Source organism: Bos taurus, chromosome 4 (assembly GCF_002263795.3).
Source record: "Bos taurus isolate L1 Dominette 01449 registration number 42190680 breed Hereford chromosome 4, ARS-UCD2.0, whole genome shotgun sequence".
NCBI classification, from domain to species: domain Eukaryota; kingdom Metazoa; phylum Chordata; class Mammalia; order Artiodactyla; family Bovidae; genus Bos; species Bos taurus.
In genome coordinates, this window is record NC_037331.1 from 51,698,701 (window position 1) to 51,719,193 (window position 20,493).

The window sequence follows — 20,493 nt, forward strand, 5'->3', positions numbered from 1 at the left end:
AATGTGTTCTCTTGAGAGTGCTAGACTGTTTAAATAAGCATGCCAAACCAGTATAATTATATGGATGTTACTTGTAACACTGACTCCACATTTCCAGTTCAAATGGTGTGGTATGGGAGATAATAGATATATAGCCTATAAAGAGTTATAAATCTTTGTTTATTTTATTAAATATTATGAGACATGCCCTGAGGATGACAGATCAATAATGGTCCTTGTGGTTTCCTGATGGAAGGCTGCAATTATTTTCTTCCATTACAACTTAAATGTAACCCAATTTTACTCATCTATCATCTTTATAATAGTAATAAAGAAACATCACCATATGTTTATTTTTATGCCTATTCCTATTACCCCTTGTTTGCATCTTGTTTTGATTTTGTTTTCATTCAAAACTGTTCTAATCATTTTGCTTTCTTCCTTTGATGCCTCTGAGTGGTGACCCTTTAACTTTGGCACTCTGAAACGGAGATGGAAAATTACTACTTTAAGTTTCCTTTATTTTGGGAAGCAGTTGGCTACTCTTTGAATTTGAGTATAAATGATGTTTAAAAACAAGGAAGCTTGGTACAAACAACCTTGAGGTTGACTTTTTCTAAAATTTCATTATCTGCAAATTCTTGAACATATAACTTAAGCATAACATAAGCATTGTACTTTATAATGCCATAGGAAGTTAGAATTAAGGTCAGGGAAAGGAGCACCTTATACCTTCTAGACTGACTACACAGCACAATTCTGATCCAGTTGTCCTTCTCGTCACCCTCTAAACCACCACCACTCCCATATCTCCTTTTTGCCTTTTGAAACTGTTAAGTATTCAGGAGGACTTACACAAATTAAACATTACAGAGGTGGTCACTCATAACAGTCAGCCAGGGAAGTAAAAGACTCTCAAGAGCAATAGAACCAGAATGTGCCTCTTCCAGAAAACAATCCAGTCATTTGAATTTGACTTTCTTTACACAAATACCCCTTACAATGAGAGCTATTACTTATAATGTACCAAGGACAAAGTTAGAGCCTCTTATAAACATTGTTGCACTTGTCCATACCATAGTCCTGCATGGAGGAAAATGGGTTCATTGGATTTAAATAATGCTCTCAGGACAGGCTGGAGAAGGCAATGGCAAACCCACTCCAGTACTCTTGCCTGGAAAATCCCATGGACGGAGGAGCCTGGTAGGCTGCGGTCCATGGGGTTGCAAAGAGTCAGACACGACTGAGCAACTTCACTTTCACTTTTCACTTTCATGCATTGGAGAAGGAAATGGCAACCCACTCCAGTGTTCTTGCCAGGTGGGCTGCTGTCTATGGGGTCGCACAGAGTCAGACACAACTGAAGTGACTTAGCAGTAGCAGCAGCTCAGGACAGGCAGATAGAAAATCATGGGGTACAAGTTTGAATCCAGATCTCTTGTTCCATGAGATTGTGCTGCCTCCCAACTAGCTAAATTTATGATTATCTTATGTGCCAGGTACTTTATATTTATTATCCCATGTTTTTATAGAAAGCCTGAGAAGTAGGTATTGCTATCTGCATGTTACAAATGAGGAGACTGAGGCTCTAAGAATTAGGTAATGTGGAAGAAGTTACACGGGTGGCACATAGGAGACGAGGGCTTCCAACCAGGTGACTCTGACACCAAATTGCATGCTTTTCCCATTTAAATGATCAATCACTGGTCATTAAGATGACCAAGATATTGGTAAAAATATTTGCTACAAGTCTATTTATGTTCTTTCAAATGCTTATATGTAAAATAAAACTTTGATATTGGTATTGCAAGAGAAAGTATAATGTCATAACTATTTTTTAGATAGGTGAGAGATATTTCAAAGACCCCTTTTTCATTTCAACTTTGATTAAAAATCTTTCAAAACACATAATTCTACTTCTGTTAATAAGTATACTGTAATTTAGGGAACAGGATCTTTGCTGATTTGAGGACAAAACATTCCTTTATTCAATATTGATTATTTGGAAGAAATTAGGCCAATGTATACTGATCCTAGTTTTCTCCCTGGAATAACTGTCATGTTACTAAATCTCTTATATGACACTGTTGGATATCCAATCAATGTGCTTAGAGTGAATTTTTAATAGTTTATCCCAAAATAGAAGATGAGGGGTTTTTTTTAATGCCCAAATTTGGGGATTTTCCAAGTCTCCAGATTATGTAGCATTTTCTCAGTTACTTTATGTTGAATAACAATGTACCGTTTAGGGACCACACATTAACCTAAAACAACTTCAATCAATACTAATTTAGAATGCTTACAGTGGTTGAATGATGAATGCGTAAAAAGGGCAGTAAAGACTTTTAACCAAAGATTTAATTATTTGTGGATGTGGAATCTCATAATTCTAAAAGGTAGAAATCACTGTGAACAAACCCTTTAGCAGTCACTTTGAAAAGCAACAAAGAAAACGGTTACACTATAAAGATGAAGAACTAATAGTCAACGCTAATAGTACATGAATGGATATCTGTGGCGTGGGATAAGTTTCCAGAAACAGCATCATATGAGGAATCAACGAGTTTTGAAGTACAAATAACTAAGACGTGAAGACGACCTGCTCTGGAAACTATCAGATAACTCGAAAGAGGGTTTTAGTGATGTCATCAGTATGAGAAGATGTATATGAAAGTCTGCACATATACTTTTATAAAATGTGAGAGTGGAAAAAGCAACATAATACATGATCTAAAATAAGCAACTCAGGTCTGATACTGCTGCTGGACCCTTAAAACCTAAAAGACCCTTTCCTGGTGCCCTGTCTGATCCTGTGATAGAGATACAGTTTGTACAGGGCAGAAGCTCAAGGAGAGCCAGAAAACCCCTGCTGCTGCGAACATGCTCTCAAAGCCTCAGTGGAAAGTTAGCGCTGCAGCTTTCTTTGTCCACAGAGCACACAATGGTTCCTCTATAAAGATCTGATCGATTAGACATGTTAATAACAAAACTATAATATATGTATCTATTCACTAAATGTTATGCCAAAATAAAAACTCAGTTCCAGGAAATTGTTGGGTCACCTGATATCTCTGCCAAGTAAATTTGCCAAGACAAAATGGAGTAGTTGTGTTGCTTAGAGTCTTTCCAAACTAATTTGATCCTGTAAATCATTTGGTTTTGTGTGAGTAATGGCTCTAGGTGCCTTCATTTTAAGATGAAGCTGGGAAATGTCTGTATGCTGGTTACTGGAACAACCTGAGGTCCTTCTGTGGTGGGTATATGAAAACTGAGAACGTGGGTAGTTTCATTCTTGGAAGAATTCTGACCTTCAGTAACCAGAAAAGATAAACAGGCAAATAAATGAAGAGATTTGAAGGTATTTGTCTTTATGGAATTTGGCTAGTATTAAAGTTGGCTTCCTTTGTGAGAAGACTATGTTGGCAAGTTTCATCTTGTTTCCCACAAGAATTTTTGCGATGGGAGTGATAATAGTTTCAGGTGTGGTTGGTGCATTTTGGGCATTTTTCCTGGGTGATAAAACTGACCTGAATTTCATTGGGTAATCCTGCCTTTTTGTTCCTCTTGGAACACTAAAAATGTCAAACGGGTAGGATAAAGTTCAGCTGTGTTTTGAGAATTTCTAGAATTGATAAATACTTTTATATCTGGGGTTTGAAATGTACAAAATAAAGCAAAGAGATAAGATATCAATATATCCTTGTAAGGTAAAGTCTCTTTAGTTTTCAACAAATTTACACAAGATTTAAATAACAAAGTCATGTGCTTTAGAGGCCCTGCAGGAATTTCCAGTTGACTCATTTCTAAACTTGTGTTTCTGAAGCAATTTATTGGATGCAGGAAAAGTGTTTTCTCTGAAATACTATTAATATTACACTTTTATTTCCTAATTCCCAGGTTTCTGAAAGTTTTTTTGTTTCCTTTCATTCTTTTGCATTTTCTAGTAAGGAAAAGGGGTAGCCTCATGAGCAATCCCATTGCTTCTCACAGATTTTGCCACACATATTAAAATGTATTCAGGGAGAAATAAGTCTTAGTTGGAATTTATATGTATGTATATTATGTATATTCATAGACTTTCGAGAGGAAAGGAAGTAAGTTATGGCTTTAGTTCACTGAAAGATGGATTCATTTTCTCCGAAGCATTTTTCTAACTTTATAAATAAACTACGTAGAGTTTCCATCTGGAGAAGTATCCTAGACATTTCAGCAAAAGTAAAACAAACGTTTCTGAATTCATATGTCCTTGGTACCCATCTGCAAATTATATACTTCCTTTTATCAAGGACATGTGTAATGTTCTTCCTGCTTGCAATTATAACCTTTACCACTTAGACTGAAAACTGTTAAGAGTAAGGGAGATGTACATTTTCAAAGTCAGGTGTCTTTAGAAAAGCTATACCATTTTTTCATCCAATTATGATCATAGTGGTCCTTAGGTTAGGAGGCATAGCAAGTCTGTAATGTTCAAATCTGGGTCCCCACCAAGAAAGCGCAAGGCCACAATGGACTCCCAATTTGATTTCTTCCTCTCAATTTGATGCTAGCCCTAAATGATCTGATGACCAGCAGGATAAATCCTCTGGGTATAACTGGTAGCCTTTACTATATTTAAATCAAAGCAACAAAGAATTTCCCTAACAGTTCCTGTGAAAATACCATTTTATGTTGTATAAACAATCATCAATCAAAATATTTATATCTATAGACATCGAATGTCAACCAGGTGAAAAGCACCAAATCAGAACTTGGTAGATACATGCCCATTCAAGTAGGACTTCAGGCATTGAAGCCAAGATCCAAAGGAGGAATCTGAGAGCAAAAATTTCCTCTATAGTTTTCTAATTAATTCAGAGAAGCATATTAGTGCACTTAAAAATGTTTAATGTATCAACATTCTAGAAGAGTTTTCTGTTTGTTTTTAGTTAAGTTTCTTTAAGTAAAGCCAAGAATATAGACAATTCATACATCAGTAAGAGAATGGGACCTCATTAAAAAAAAAGCCTTTAACACCTACAATTAAGCATCTTGTTCTAAATGCTATTAATATTACACTTTTAGGCTGGTACCTATTCTGACATGTGCCTCATAATTTGCAAGTAGGAAACCTGTGTGACTTACCCTATTGAAGCAGTGTTCATGGTTGGGGCCATAAAAGTGCTGGAGACATCTCACATTGTTTTTGTTGACGATTTTGTTGAAGAACTCATTGACATATTTGACAGGGAATGCACAGACAGCAGAACGATTCATTGGTTCTGAGGAATCTGGCTTGCTTTGTGCAAACACCCCGTACAGAATGTCATCATTCAGGCTGGCACCTATTTGCCTAGCGAGCTGAGCCCCAGGCTTACTGACATATGCAGCTTGGAGAATATTAAACACTTCCTGCTTTGTGGATCTCTTTCTTCTCTTTTCCGTCAGAATACACTCCAGAGGCATTTCCATGTACGAATGCAATCCAGAGTCTGCGGAACAGAACCTGATTATTCTTGTGTGAAAAGTCTGAGCATCTAGAGTTTCCCGCTGGACCGTCAAAAAGTAAATAAAATGGTTGCTTTCAAAGGCGTGGACATACTTAATGGGGTAGGAATCTCGGAGTTCAGGTAGAACATCAATATAGGATTGGTCTGTCAAAAACTTAAAACCATCTTGTGTTTCCTTTAGCCTTCTCACTGATATCGAGTGCAATATATAATCTGGAAGGTAAGAAGAATTTATGGTATTGCCCACGAAGAAGTTGATGAATCGATCCTTTTCAGACAGTAGGACTTTGGTTCCCAGGGCACTCACCACACAGTCAGGACACTGGTTGGTCTCTTCGTCTGCCTGAGGAGAGTACATGCAGTGAACCTCCGACTCTATGTCTGCAGTATTGTTGGGTGGAAGGACGTGTCGCTGGCAGGTCCCTCTGTGGACACTGCCACAGCTAATGAGTTGATCATCATAGTACGTGTCAACAAGCAGAGCCATGTTGATGTTATCTTTCCAAACACCACCTGATAAATTGGCTTTATGGCTGCAGTCCTGACATGGGAAACAATCTGGGTGTTCCAGCACAGGCCCAGTCTTGTACTCAGCAACCTTCTGAAGGTCTTTGTCATTTAAAACGTAAATGTAGTTAATGGCACCGAGGTAAATGTGATGTTTGTGCAAAACAACATTCTGAATGGATGTTTCTGCAGTGAAGTTAGGAAGCTGATATTGCATGTTCACATTCATCCTGGATTTTACTAGTGCCTCTTTACACTCCCCATTGCTCTTCTGCACGAAGGTAAACAGAAGCACAAGAATGCCAGGTGCAAGCACAGCAGGGGCCTTCATGGTGAGAATTTTATCTGCCAAAAGACGTTCAAGGCGAGAGCAGTTTAGTTGTCATTAGAAACAAAGAAGAAGAAACTGCGAGAACTATACCAGTTAGACTGTTAGAAACAAATCTTCCTAACTGGAATTTTTACATTGAGTGAAAACAAAAAACTCTAGCTGACTTCACATAAAGATGCATTGTGCAGTTGGACATGACTTTACATAGTTTTAATTTTAGAACTCAAGCCACAAACAAGTAATTTTAGAGAACCATTATAAGATGCAAACAATGTTCTGTATTAAGAACGATACAACAACTAAGTTAGACTCATTCAGCAGTGAAGTCAGAAAAATAGCACATTTCTTTCTTAACCCCTTGCTGGTTGTTTCATGTGGTTTAATATCTGTGGTTAATGACTAGGGTGATATTTAAACTTTCTCAGTTAGTCAAGTAAAGGAACTGTGGTTCAGATTCATTTACTCTACAAATCACAGCAGGCATTGTTTCCTTGGGAGCATGTAGAATTACTAAGCTAAATTTAGCTTCCTTTTGGAAGAAAACAATCATAAATTCTAGAAGCAATATGATCACATGCTGTTTATAGGATTTTGTGTGCAGAGAAAAGGTATGGTTATAATTTGGCTATAATTGACCTATTGTTTTGGATAGGCAAATGCTTAACTTAATAATGTAAGATCACTGGGAATGTAAAAACAGCAAGCTTAAAATGTATAAAATATAATCTTTAGGACTAAAATGCTGGAATTATTTCTCAGGGAAAAACAACATATTGTTCATTACCAAGTCAAAAGCTATTTAGTTAAAAGAACGTTATTTTAACATTCCATTTTATGTGCACGGACAGTATTTCTACTAGGAAGCATGAGTGGACTTGTTATTCAGGTTTTAAAAACTGAAGGTGCACATTGTGAGTTCTACTTATAATAGTTACAGGCAGGTTTGGAAAAGAGAGGTCTTAGAAGCAGAAACCAAATGGCTACTATTTCCTCTTCATTTTAAAAAATGTGAAATTCTGACAGGACAAAAGGAGTCTCCAAAAACATACTGGGCATTGTAATTATGCCAAAGACTAACTCGAGGTCCATAGAAACACAACAGAATTCACTGTGCATGGCTCTGTGCTTGCAGTTTGGGAAATGGGACATGGCACTTACCCTTCAGTGAACTTACACTGAAGCTGAGATATGATACACATATGAAAATTACTATAGTGCATGCTATTATGATTTTCTGTATAGCAAAAACCAGAAGCTAAAAGCATCAAGAGAGGAAAGTATGGCCTGTACTTGGGATGACTATGATCATGAGAAATATGGACAAGTCCAATATGTTTGAGATCCAGAAGAAAAGGACAATGCCTGTTTGGCTCATCACTCCATCTCATGGGCTCATACAGAGCCTAGACCAAAGAAGGTGTTCAATAAATATATGTTGAATAAATGAGTGAATAAAAATTAAACAGTAAGTTCAAAGTCACAGAACAGATAAGTGTAGTAGCCAGAACCTGAATCCAAATCTTATTGATTCCAAAATCAAAGATAATTTTATCTTACCAAATTGACAGGAATTACAGGCATTATTTAGGAGATAATAGAAAGTCACTGAAGGATTCTGAGGTAGAGAGTCATATGAGCAAGGTTTTACTCTAGGTAGATTGATCTGGAGGCAAAGTGACTTAGAGCAGGTAGAACCTGGCAATGAGGAGGCCAGACGACAGGTATTATAGCCCACAACCAGGTAAAAAGGGCCAGAAGCAAATGGTGGCCCCAAAAATAGAAAGGAAGGGATGAGTGAGAGTTATTTGAATAAATAAGATTTGACACCTAAGTTGGTGGAGCACAAAAGACAAGGTAAAGGATAAGCAGTGTAATCTGGGAAAAAGTGGAATGGAACAAGTTACAAAGCTAGGGTAGTCAGCAGGAGGAAGTTAGGCTAATGATCGAAGAATATGATAAGCTGACTGTAAACATGTTGAGTTTGTTGTGTTGTTGAGAAATGAGTGAAAATGATCTACTACAGGGATGACTAATAGGTTTTACACTGTTTACCAGTAAGCAGGTGAGTAAGTGAAGAATGAAGATTCCAAGCAAGATAGCATTAGTACCAAGCGACAGAGCATTAGTACCAAGCGACAGAGGAGTATAATGAAAATTCTGAGAAGCCTGCTCATACTGAGAAAGTAGTGCAACTGGTCTTGGGTGAAATAATATCCCTCTTAGACGAGACAGAGGCAAGCAGAAGCATGGGTGCCAAGTATCTGCCATCTCTGCATTAGAAAGAATGAAACTCCAGAACTTGATCTTAGTGGGATAAATAGGATTGTGATTGGAACAGAAACAAACTCTGCGCACAGAGGTGATGGTTAATAACAAGAATGACTATGTTCCTGGAGGGACAAGGTGAAGGAAGAGAAGACAAATGAACCACGTCTTGGCAATTTGCACACTGGAAAAACTAGGGAAGGAGTCAAGGGAGGTAAGTTAGTTCAGGGAGATGTCAAGACAGCCAGTATTGCACTGTGTCACAGACAGTGGGTGAAAGGGTCAGGAAAGTGGATATAATCATACAAAGGCTACTTGTTGACCTTCACAAGAGTACTTTCAGTAGATTCAACAGTGGTGTCAGACACTGAATTGAAAGGGAATGTGTGATGAGGAAGTAGAATGCTTGTCAAAGGAAGGACAGTGAGGGTTGAGGGGACTTTAATTTGTAGGAAAGACACTCATTTGTAGGTCTCTTTTCCTTCTAACATTTGTTAGGTATTTACTAAAGGCCAGACACTGTGGTAGATGCTGGGAATACAGAACATGGTACCTCCCCTGCAAACCTCACAGTCACTTGGTAGAGGCACGAGGTTGACAGAAATTATGTCAGTCTGTAGGAAGGGCAAACAATCATACTGGAAATGATGCTGGAGTTGAGTCCTGAAGGACAACGAGGAATGGGAATTTCTAGTGGGAGAGCCATTTGTACAAGAGAGAGTATGTGACACAGTCAGGAGAAAAACAAGTAGTTGAACCTAGAGAAGTAGGGAAAACAAGAAGGGCAAATGAGGGAGATAAAAGTACTTGATCAACATTCCAAGAGAGCAAAACGAGGCATTTCCAAGAGCCCTGAAATGTAAGAGAAGACTCTCTTTCTGAGACAGCAGGAGAGGATGAGATGTCAGATAAAGATATAGGGACATTTAAGGAGTTTAGGGCATATGATCTCAATATCTAAAAATAAATTAGGGTATATGATCATCTGCTGAAATTGATGGATACAGAGGAGTTACCAAGGACTGACTTCAGGGTGTAGGAGAAAGTTTAGAATATCTACAGCAAGGCATGCAATCTGAGGTCAGCAAGAAATGAAAGAAAGGATTGTATAGTAGCTTTTAGGGCTTCCTGAAGATAAGACACAATGTATATGACTTCCTCTTCACATTCATGAGATATGGAAAAAAAACAAGAAAGGTTAAGGATACAATGATTTTCAGGATCCAAATGAAGGCATCTGATTAGGGGATATAGGCTTTAAAGGCTACAAAATTACAGTTGGACCAGAGGGCAAGGCAGAGCTTCAATAAGGAATAAAACATGTACTAGTAAAAATAACAATAACATGTATTGAGTGCCTACACCACGTGCCAGGCATTCTGCTGAACCTCTGATATACTCTTCATAAACACCCTGTGACGTAGGAAGCATTACTATTCTCCATTTCTAGGCAAGCAAACTTGCCCAAAGTCACACAGTCAGAACCAGATTCAGTCCCACATCTGGCTGACAAGAACCTGTACAGTCTGTTGAATGCTTCACTAACACTGAAACAGCTTCCTGAGCTAAGAGGGAGAGTGCACCGGAGCAGAAGCGAGACAGAGCTCTGGTTCTGGCCCTTTCCCTCTCTAGTTGTGTGACTTCAGGCAATTCATTCATTCACCTCTGAGTCCCAGGGTCCAATGGCCTCACATGACTGCTCCAAGTATCAAAAAGAGATCTCATCTTTGAAAGCAATTTGCTCAGTTACATAGCATATGTGTGTATGTGTATACATATATATATATATATATAACTATATGATTCTGAAAACTATGATCATGGCATCTGGTCCCATCAGTTCATGGGAAGTAGATGGGGAAACAGTGGAAACAGTGTCAGACTTTATTTTTTTGGACTCCAAAATCACTGCAGATGGTGATTGCAGCCATGAAATTAAAAAGACACTTACTCCTTGGAAGGAAAGTTATGACCAACCTAGACAGCGTATTCAAAAGCAGAGACATTACTTTGCCAACAAACATCCGTCTAGTCAAGGCTATGGTTTTTCCAGTGGTCATATACAGATGTGAGAGTTGGATTGTGAAGAAAGCTGAGTGCCAAAGAATTGATGCTTTTGAACTGTGGTGTTGGAGAAGACTCTTGAGAGTCCCTTGGACTGCAAGGAGATCCAACCAGTCCATTCTCAAGATCAGTCCTGAGTATTCATTGGAAGGACTGATGCTGAAACTCCAATAATTTGGTCACCTCATGCAAAGAGTTGACTCACTGGAAAAGACTCTGATGCTGGGAGGGATTGGGGGCAGGAGGAGAAGGGGATGACAGAGGATGAGATGGCTGGATGGCATCACCAACTTGATGGACATGAGTTTGAGTAAACTCCGGGAGTTGGTGATGGACAGGGAGGCCTGGCGTGCTGCAATTCATGGGGTCACAAGGAGTTGGACACTGAGCGACTGAACTAAACTGAACTGATGTGATTCTTACACGTGTACATATATTTATAAACACACATAAATGTGCTGTTTTTGTATGTAATTTTAATTGGAAATTTACTAGAAAAATTTTTGCGCTGGTGGTGGGAATAGCAAGGATTGTTAAGAAAAGGATTCAAGACAAGTGGTCCTATTAGAAGATAATACAAACTACAAATATGTGCCTAAACCTTGTAGAATATATTATGCAGAAAAATTAAAGGCACTTCTCAAAATGGTATCACTGTATCTCCTGAAAATGGAAATATTAGTCTAATACATAATTTATCACTGTATTTTCTCTAGAAAAACAATAAGGGAAGAATATAAATGAAATATCACTGTTAAAAGAACAAAAAAAGCACTACAACCAAATTGCATCTTAATTGATGCCCATTAATAGTGTGGAGTGAGAATGACTTTTTTCTTCTAGGCTTTTTGAGGGAGCCTTCAAAACTTTTTTAAAAATCTGAGGTATTATATTATGTTTAAAAAACAGGTTCATATCTTAAGGTTGGTAGGTAAGTGTTTCACGATACTAAACCTCAATCAACTAGAATCCAAGAAAATATACAAATGCATTAACAGGTTTCTTTGTTATCTTGCTTAGTGAGATGGCAAATCATAAGAAAACCAGTAGGGAAGGAGGAAAAAAAAAATCTATTTAAGGAAAAAACAATGCAGAATTCCCCTGGAGTTAGTAACTCAGTCTCTTATACTCTCTTTACATTCTCTTGATAGCAAATAGTGACGTGGTTTTTCAGGTTGAGAAATCAAAGAAAGGTTAATTTTTTTAAAAATTTATTAAAGCAAAAATACAGGACTAGGGCCCATGTCAACAACAGAATTTTAAATTAAAATATGGGTTTCTGTTTACTCCTCAGATAAAAAGAAAACAAACATCCTGTTTTACTGATCATTCCAATTAATTAAGGTCCCCATTAACAATGGTGTGTATTGGTCAGATTGGATCTTCTCTAGGAAATGTTTGTGTCCTTTACAAGTAGTCGAGGAATACTTCTGGAAATATATGTTGCCGAGCTATACACCCTGATGATGCTGCCAGTTAACTGACATCTGAGTGAGTGAGTGCATAGGCTCTGGAGACAGACTGCAGGGTTTGAGTCCATTCACCGTCTGTGTGACCTTGGGTAAATCTTTCTGAGCATCTGTTTTCTCATCTGAAATATCAGAGTGATTACAGCACCTGTCTCTTGTGATGGTCACTCTGAGAGGGGGATTCAGTGAATGAATGCTTATAAACCCCTACAAGCAGTGCTTGGCACACAGTAAGCCAATAAATATCTCAATTATTGTTTGTTCATGTGCTCAACTAATACTTTTCGACCATGTAGTGTATTCCAGATACTGTGCAGAGCGCTGAAGATACAAAAATAAGTAAAACACTTTCAAATTGTCAGTGAGATCTCAGATTAGTCAAGGAAGCAAACAGGCGACAATTTAAACTCAACATGGAAATGTCTATGGGAGCCCCACAAGGGAAAATTAACCAGGTTAAGGGAGTCAGGCAGGTCTATCAATCAATCAGTCATGGTCCTTTCCTCACAATGCATTCACAGTAGTGAAGCTCAGCATGGGGTGGGGGGGCATTACCCTGAGTTTTAGTTGTGGCAGTACAGCTACATAGTTGTACGACCCCAAAGCATTCACCCAGTTCCTTTGGCTTTAGCTGCTTTCTTATTTGCAAAATTATAGTGTTTAACAAGTTGTGTAATGGAGTCCTCTGGAACCAGCTAATGGGAGCTTATCATGTGCATCTCTTCACAACTCATGTTCAGTGACCTCATCTTGGTAGCTTGACATTGGCCGTGGTGGAAGTATTTACACCATAGAAGTTGGCAAACACTACAAATCAGAGCTCTCCCCCCATGGAGGGATGGTTATTAAATACCTTCAAGCATACCCCTGGGTTGAATTGATGAACTTTTGAAGTATATTCAACTCTACTAATATTAAACTCTGAGATTGTTTTTCTACATTTTACTCCAGTGCCATTGAATTGGCATTTCTTTTTCTTCCCTATCATCTGCCAGATCAGGCTGTGTGAGCAATTTTAATATTTATGTTGGGAGTGACTCCAGAAATACTTTCATCTTCCATATATTTTTGCCTTGATATATTTATTTCCTGTGATATGCTTGGATCAGGCTTTCAATATAAAATGTCTTTTTACTGTTTGTTTTTTCTTTCTTTCTGAAATAGTGCTGGCCATTTAACCAACTTTGAGATCCTTACTAAAAGGAACACGTAAAGATGATTCAAACAGACTGACTAATTCATTCTCTTAAAATGCCATGCACATAGCAGGTGAAACTGAATCATTCATAAAACATTTCTTTATTCCTTTTTAGTTGATAGTTAAGATAATCTCACTGGCAACATATTTCCTGGGAGTGATTATCTCAATGGTACCTTTGTCATTAAAGTTTTGGTATTTAGGGGTATTTCCTTTAAAGAGGACTGCTCTATTAGCTACAAATACTAGCTTAACCTAAAGGTAATACCACCTACTCAACTCTGTATGCCATCTATCTACCTCTAGTTTTCTCATATATTGTTAACGTGCTTACATTGGGCTTTTCATGCCCTAGAAATCTAGAAATACACTTAATTCTCTAAGAATTTATTAACTACCTGTGCCTATCACCATTACCACCATCACCATCACTGTCCTCATCAACAAAAACTTGTCTCAAAGCATATGCCTGTGTTATGAAAGTCGCTCAGTCATATCCGACTCTGCAACCCCATGCACTGCAGCCCACCAGGCTCCTCTTTCCATGGAATTCTCCAGGCCAGAATACTGGAGTGGGTAGTCATTCGGTTTTCCAGGGGATCGTCCCAAGCCAGGGATAGCCTCCAGGTCTCCTGCACTATAGGCAAATTCTTTACTGTCTGTGCCACAGGAAGCCCCTATGTTGTAAGCAAGTAGTGATGCCTCATGAAAAAATATGACAGGAGTTATGGAACAGGTTTTGTAAGGGAGACACTTTTAAAACACTGAAATGGGTAAATTTGCTTTCTTTAGGAATTTTCTTAGAAATCATAATATAACTATATAGTCAGTGCTTTATAGTTTATAAGATTCGGTCCATTATATAAATTCTTCTAATCTGAATGTTTTCTTAGAAGATAAGCATTGCTCACATTTTTTTAAGGAAAATGGAAAAATCCCATGTTTTTATGAAAAAAAAAAAGAGATTCAAAGAGGATAAAATATTATCTAAAATATGAAAAACATGATATCTAGTTTTTATAAGTGTATTTATATATTTTTTTAAAATATGATGCTTATTTGGACTGTTTCAAATTATTTGTATTTCCTGGAAAAGACTTAAAGGCACAATATTTTGAAAAAATTTTCTGTATTTACTTGCACAGCCCCGACTCTCTCTACTACTGGCAACTCTTTTGAAAACTCTCCCCTATCTAATGGGGCTGTCAATCACCTCCTCACCTGAAGGTGAGCTTGCAAACCAGGCTGGTCTGTTAGTGAATTCTATTCCTCTGACCCAGAGCCTGGTCAGGGGTGAGCATGTGACTAAAGCAAGGCAGCCAGAGTCTTTTGGGGCTTAATATAGATACTGGGCGGAGAAGGCAATGGCACCCCACTCCAGTACTCTTGCCTGGAAAATCCCATGGACGGGAGAGCCTGGTAGGTTGCAGTCCATGGGTTCACTAGGAGTCGGACACGACTGAGTGACTTCACTTTCACTTTTCACTTTCATGCATTGGAGAAGGAAATGGCAACCCACTCCAGTGTTCTTGCCTGGAGAATCCCAGGGACGGGGGAGCCTGGTGGGCTGCCGTCTCTGGGGTCGCAGAGTCGGACACGACTGAAGCGACTTAGCAGCAGCAGCATAGATACTGGGAGGAGATCTCTCTCTCTCTTAAAGATCACCAGCCCTAAGGATGATGTTAATTTGTAGTGTTTGATGACCATTTTGTCACTGGGTGGAAAAAGCCTGCCTTGGCATGAAAATGACCCAAGGGATAGAACATCCTAGACATGGAGAAAGGCAAGTCACTAGTGCAATTGCTGAAGTATCCATTTCTACTGGGTCTTCTTCAGCTAATGAGAACCAGTAAATTTTTCCTTTCCTCCTTTCTTTCTCTTTTTTTTTATCAGCAGTTTCATTGGGATTATTTTATTTCTTGTGCCTGAAGAAGTCTTGACCAAATAATGTCCACTTGAAGATTCTACAAACTTGTGAATTCAAACTCAAGTGCACAAAAGCAGCCTTATATAAAATATTCAAGTAACTGGAGTAACTGGAAAAGATTGTTTATTTACTTGAATAATTAAATATTTCAATCTGCATTTGGAAAGTATCTTCTAGTTAAAATTTCTGAGGTGCTATAGTAGCTTTTATCCTGCTCTATAGTTTCAAATTCTACCTCAATATTTCAGTTCAGTTCAGTTCAGTCACTCAGTCATGTCCGACTCTTTGCAACCCCACGAATCGCAGCACGCCAGGCCTCCCTGTCCATCACCAACTCCCGGAGTTCACTCAAACTCACATCCATCGAGTCGGTGATGCCATCCAGCCATCTCATCCCCTGTCGTCCCCTTTTCCTCCTGCCCTCAATCCCTCCCAGCATCAGAGTCTTTTCCAATGACTCAACTCTTCGCATGAGGTGGCCAAAGTACTAGAGTTTCAGCTTTAGCATCATTCCTTCCAAAGAACACCCAGGGCTGATCTCCTTTAGAATTTAACATAAAAATAGAAATAATGTATTTGATAGAAATATTTCTATCAAAGATAGAAATAATGTATCTAAGTGAAGAGTCAGGATATAAAAAGCTAGAAAACACTTCAATCCTGCTTTTAAGTGTATAAAAGGGATTTATGATGATGGAAAATGGCTGAAGTCCCGTATTAAGGAAATTGCAGTCATAAAAACAGTCATGGCTAAATTCTCCAGGATGACTTACCACAGTGAAATACTAGGGAAAATTCTTAGCCCTTTCTACATTTATATATTATTTCCATTAATTTAAAAGGGTGCCCATAAAAACAAAGTCCAGGAAAGAAGATCCTAATAGGAGATTCCTGATGACATTTAAAATATTATATTTATAAACACTCATTACTTATGAAGTCATAGCTTATCAAATATTAATCAAATATTTGTGAGCTCCCATTGTATACCATGCCCCTGTATAAATAGAGAGTTTCTATCCCCAAAAAGTGTACAGTCTGTGGATTTGAAGACAGTAAAATAAATGCTGAAAATCTAAATGTGCAACCTAACTTGAAAAGTGACATCTACTGGATTGTTGAAACAGCAAATTTTAAAACATGCCTTGTGGAACATTTAATTCTTAGGTCTAAAGTTTTAACACTTAAGTGTTATTATCATCAAAAAACCTAAAACTGACTTCAGAAAGATAAAATAATGCATGTCAAAAATCCTTTCTAATGTAGCCAGACACTACCTTGACGATGATTTCTAATAGTAAGTCAAAGGCACATAAGGAGTCTTCATGATTTTTCCCCACATGACTACTCTTTTATATGACCACATTTAAATGAGTCAAAACACACATGATTTCATTTTATGTCTAATATTTACAGACTATTTTACTTGACAACATTGTTCCCAATAACTCATAAGCCTTCTGGAGAAGAGGGCATGTGTAGTGGAGAGAGTACGGGCTTCAGTGTCATCACACTTCAATGTGATGTGAATCCGGGCTTTACCATTTACATACTTTCTGACCCCAAGTGTCAGTTTCTTCATCTAAAACATGGGAATAATAAGGGTACACATCCATGGGTTGGACAGGAGGGTTAAAGATAAATTATGAGACACTGGAATTTGGCATTCAATAAATGCTGCTTTTATGCTCATCTTCCTAAGCTGTGTAGCCAGTTTCTGCTTACCCTCATCAAAAATGAGGAACTTGGCATAGTCCACTGGGTGAGCCCACTCCAAATACTTGCCGACTCTTTCATCACCTTAGCCCTCTCATCCACAGTTTAAATAGTATTATTTCTTATTTTTCTACTCTTTGGCCATCTTGCGGTTTTCCTCTCAAGCTATTTCAAGTTCCTGAAGTCCTTCTTAAATTGTACTCTAAGACAAAGGCCACTGTAAGGGCTTTCCACACTAACATAGAACAACAAACAAGAAACTATTGTGTGTGTGTATGTGTGTTAGTCGCTCAGTCGTGTCCGACTCTTTGCGACCCCATGGACTGTAGCCTACCAGGCTCCTCCCTCCATGGGATTCTCCAGGCAAGAGGACTAGAGTAGGCTGCCATTGCCTTCTCCAGGAAGGAACTATTATTTTACCTCTTTAAAGAAAAGTAAATCCACATCACCACTGAGGCTTAGCAAATGAGTATACAGAATGCTTAAATTGAATTTCATATTAAACAATGAATAAAATTTTAGTATAATTATGTCCCATGAATGTGTATTACATGACAATATGAGTTGTAAGCAAATGGAGAAAAATAAGGGAATAATTACCGCTTTTATTAACAGAACTTAGATTGAAACTATTTTGGCCAAACCTATCTATCAGTTGGAATAGAACAGTACTTTTTAGGTTTTTATAGCACACACATGTTGCAAAAGTGCATACTTTTTTGGGGGGTTGTTGTTGATGTTTTGATGCTGTGTATCTAAAATATGCTGTTTTCAAAGTGATTATCAAGGTAACCTGTTCATAACAGGTGGTTTTAAAGATCCTATGAAAATATAACCATATAAAATAGAGGTTTTTTCCCCTAAAAATCAAGGAAAAGATTTGCGAGCTCATTACAGTCTATATGGCAACCTGTCACTGACATGAAATTTCTGAAACAGAAAAAGAATTCCTATATTTATTTGCATACTTTATAATAAAAAGGTTATTAAAATTCATATGTAGGTTTCTGTAGGAGAAAAGAAACATGGCACAAAATGATTTTAATGTGTTATAAATATTATTTTGGTGGCTGCTCTAAACAATTACTCCTGATTATTACACAAATGTTGTTTCTTTGAAAGAGACCCAAATAGTGCTCTTACTCAGATTTTTATCTAATACTGTATCCCTTCTTCCAATAAACATTTTAAAAGTTGAAAATGACTGAATCATTGCACAAGAAAAAGCCAACTTGCATTTTCCAGCTGTAACATATGATTGAGATCATTGTTCAACTCTGATATGATACTAGTAAAGATAAAAAGAACTGAATTCCATTATATTCTCAAGACTATCCTTCACATAGTCTTACTCTGTTAGTAAATATCTTTGTCCTTTTAAGAATGGCTGAAAGTATTCAACTTCTGGGAATTAAGAATAAATGGACATTTGTTTTATCATTGTGCATATCATTAAAAGGTCCTGTTCAGAAAATACATTGAACTGTCAGTGTCTTAATTGATGGACAGCCTTTGTCCCATTAATAAGCTGTAGGTCAGGTAAGAATGTTTCACTGCCCTTGAAAATATGAAGATTAAGCTTTCAATATTAAAGTGCTAAGATTCTTGAAATTCCATAAAACTATTTAAAATTATTTTTCAGCCTAATGGAAAGATGCAATTTTATAGTTCAGATTGTGCAGAAGTGCTATCAGATTTTGTTCAATTAATCCAGAAATCCTGAATAACTCAAACCCCCAGGTCACATTTGAGAAACATCTAAGTACACGAATTAAATTTTAAAAAAAATAGCCTCGCAATCTTCTCCAGTTGCAGTCAATTACAGGATTTGATTAGGATGAACCTGACTGAATGGTCTGAATGTGAACCACTGAAGGGAGACACAGAGAGGAAGCTGGTACATTACTCATTAATGAATCAGACATTTCCCTCCCTCGGTGGTTGAAAATGCTCTCAGTATAAGACAGTGAATTCCAAATGGGGAGAACTGTGCTCACGAGTGAGTTTATATAACTGATTAATCTCTTCCGGTGTTACCTAGAGCAGAAATCAAATGCCTACAGAGGAATGCTGGTGGTAAGTGGACCTATTTATGTCATGGCCACTGTCACATAAAGAGAGAGCAGCATCCAGGGGAAAACAGAAAAAGAGGAGACACATAAGGATGCCAAAGGCCAGGCTGCGACCCTGAAATACGGAGTGGTCGAGCGAAGAGGTGCCCTCCTTTACCACTATTTGCACTTAGTTCTTAGGGTAAGCCTGAATTTTATTTTGTTCACACATGAGAACTTTTCTGGAAATCAAAGTTACCAGGTAGACTCTCTGGTGGTGAAGTGAACCAGGGACACTTTTCAAGGTGAATTTTGTCAGTATATAACATTTTCTTTTCAGGCAAAGTATAAAAAAGCTTTTAGAAAATAAGAAAATAATGTGAATAGAAGAAATAACAAAACTGGCCACATTTTGTATAAATGTGGATTCCTTGTGTAAACGTAACGCAGTTCTGTGTTGAGAGAAAAAAGCATGTAAATATCACTACATTGAGATCAATAATCAGAGAATAAAAGATCCAAATAAAACCTTCTACAGAAATCTTAAATACTTTTAAATTAAGAATGCCAAACAAAGCAATCCTCGTAAAAATAGAACAGAACAGAAAAGTAAGAATTGAATCCAATATCTGAACCTCAGTAAACACTCTGCATCTTTGAAAAGTCAATAAACCAAAAGGTTAGGACAACTTAAAAACAAGTGTGCTCAGGATTGCATTTATATAACTGATCAAGGAAAAATAATTCAGAGCAGTGTATGTGTGTTTGAGGGAGAGAAACAGAGAAAAGAGGTCAAGATATCAAAAAAACTTGCTAACCATACAGATGCTGCCCACTGGTCGGCAGTTCCAGCCTCCTGTCCCACTCACTGCCCTCTAGTTTGTGCATTCCAGATGGGTGCACATCTCTGGAGGAATATAGGGAAGGAGAGCTAACTACGGTAAAGGATGGGCCACAGAGTATTTCAGAGTGAAGATATTACTATATCGGATAAGCTGGAGTTGCTAAGGCACAGTCAAGGCAGGAGACAGATACTCTGGACAGACACAACACCCACGCAGGTGCCATGTGCAGGGCTGTTTAGGATGCTGTAACTGGCACAGAAGCTGTGTGGGCTGGGCCTGGGTGTGGATGAAGTTGGAAGGTTAAGTGGGGCACATCACAGAAAGTCTTACAATCCTGCTGAGGGCTCTGCACTCTTTTAGTAGTGGAGAACCCCTGGGAAATTTTAATCAGGACATGGAAACCAGCCTACTTATAACTGTAATTAGACAACTTTGGTGTCTGTGGTGAATGGATTGGAGGGGAAAGAAACTAGAGACCAGAAGATGTAACAGAAGGTCACTGCATCTTCCCAGGCAATAGAGGATGAAGACTTCCAATAAAGCACAGACTCCTCGATCTGTATCTTCACCTCTTTATGTCCAGAGAGTCCAGAAGTCCATCTCTCAAGCATCAGTTTTGTATGTTCAACAGCTATTTTTTAGAAAGTACTTATTT

General features: G+C 38.0%; 1 protein-coding gene across 3 annotated transcripts in view; it reads right to left on the reverse strand.

The window, feature by feature from the left end:
- MET (MET proto-oncogene, receptor tyrosine kinase) overlaps positions 1-20,493 on the reverse strand; it is a 114,774-nt gene that overhangs the window by 77,908 nt on the left and 16,373 nt on the right. For all 3 annotated transcript variants that reach the window (XM_024990408.2, XM_024990407.2, NM_001012999.2), the window contains 1 exon segment: positions 5,101-6,317. In XM_024990408.2, coding sequence (XP_024846176.1) covers positions 5,101-6,303 — 1,203 coding nt within the window. In that variant the 5' untranslated portion in view covers positions 6,304-6,317.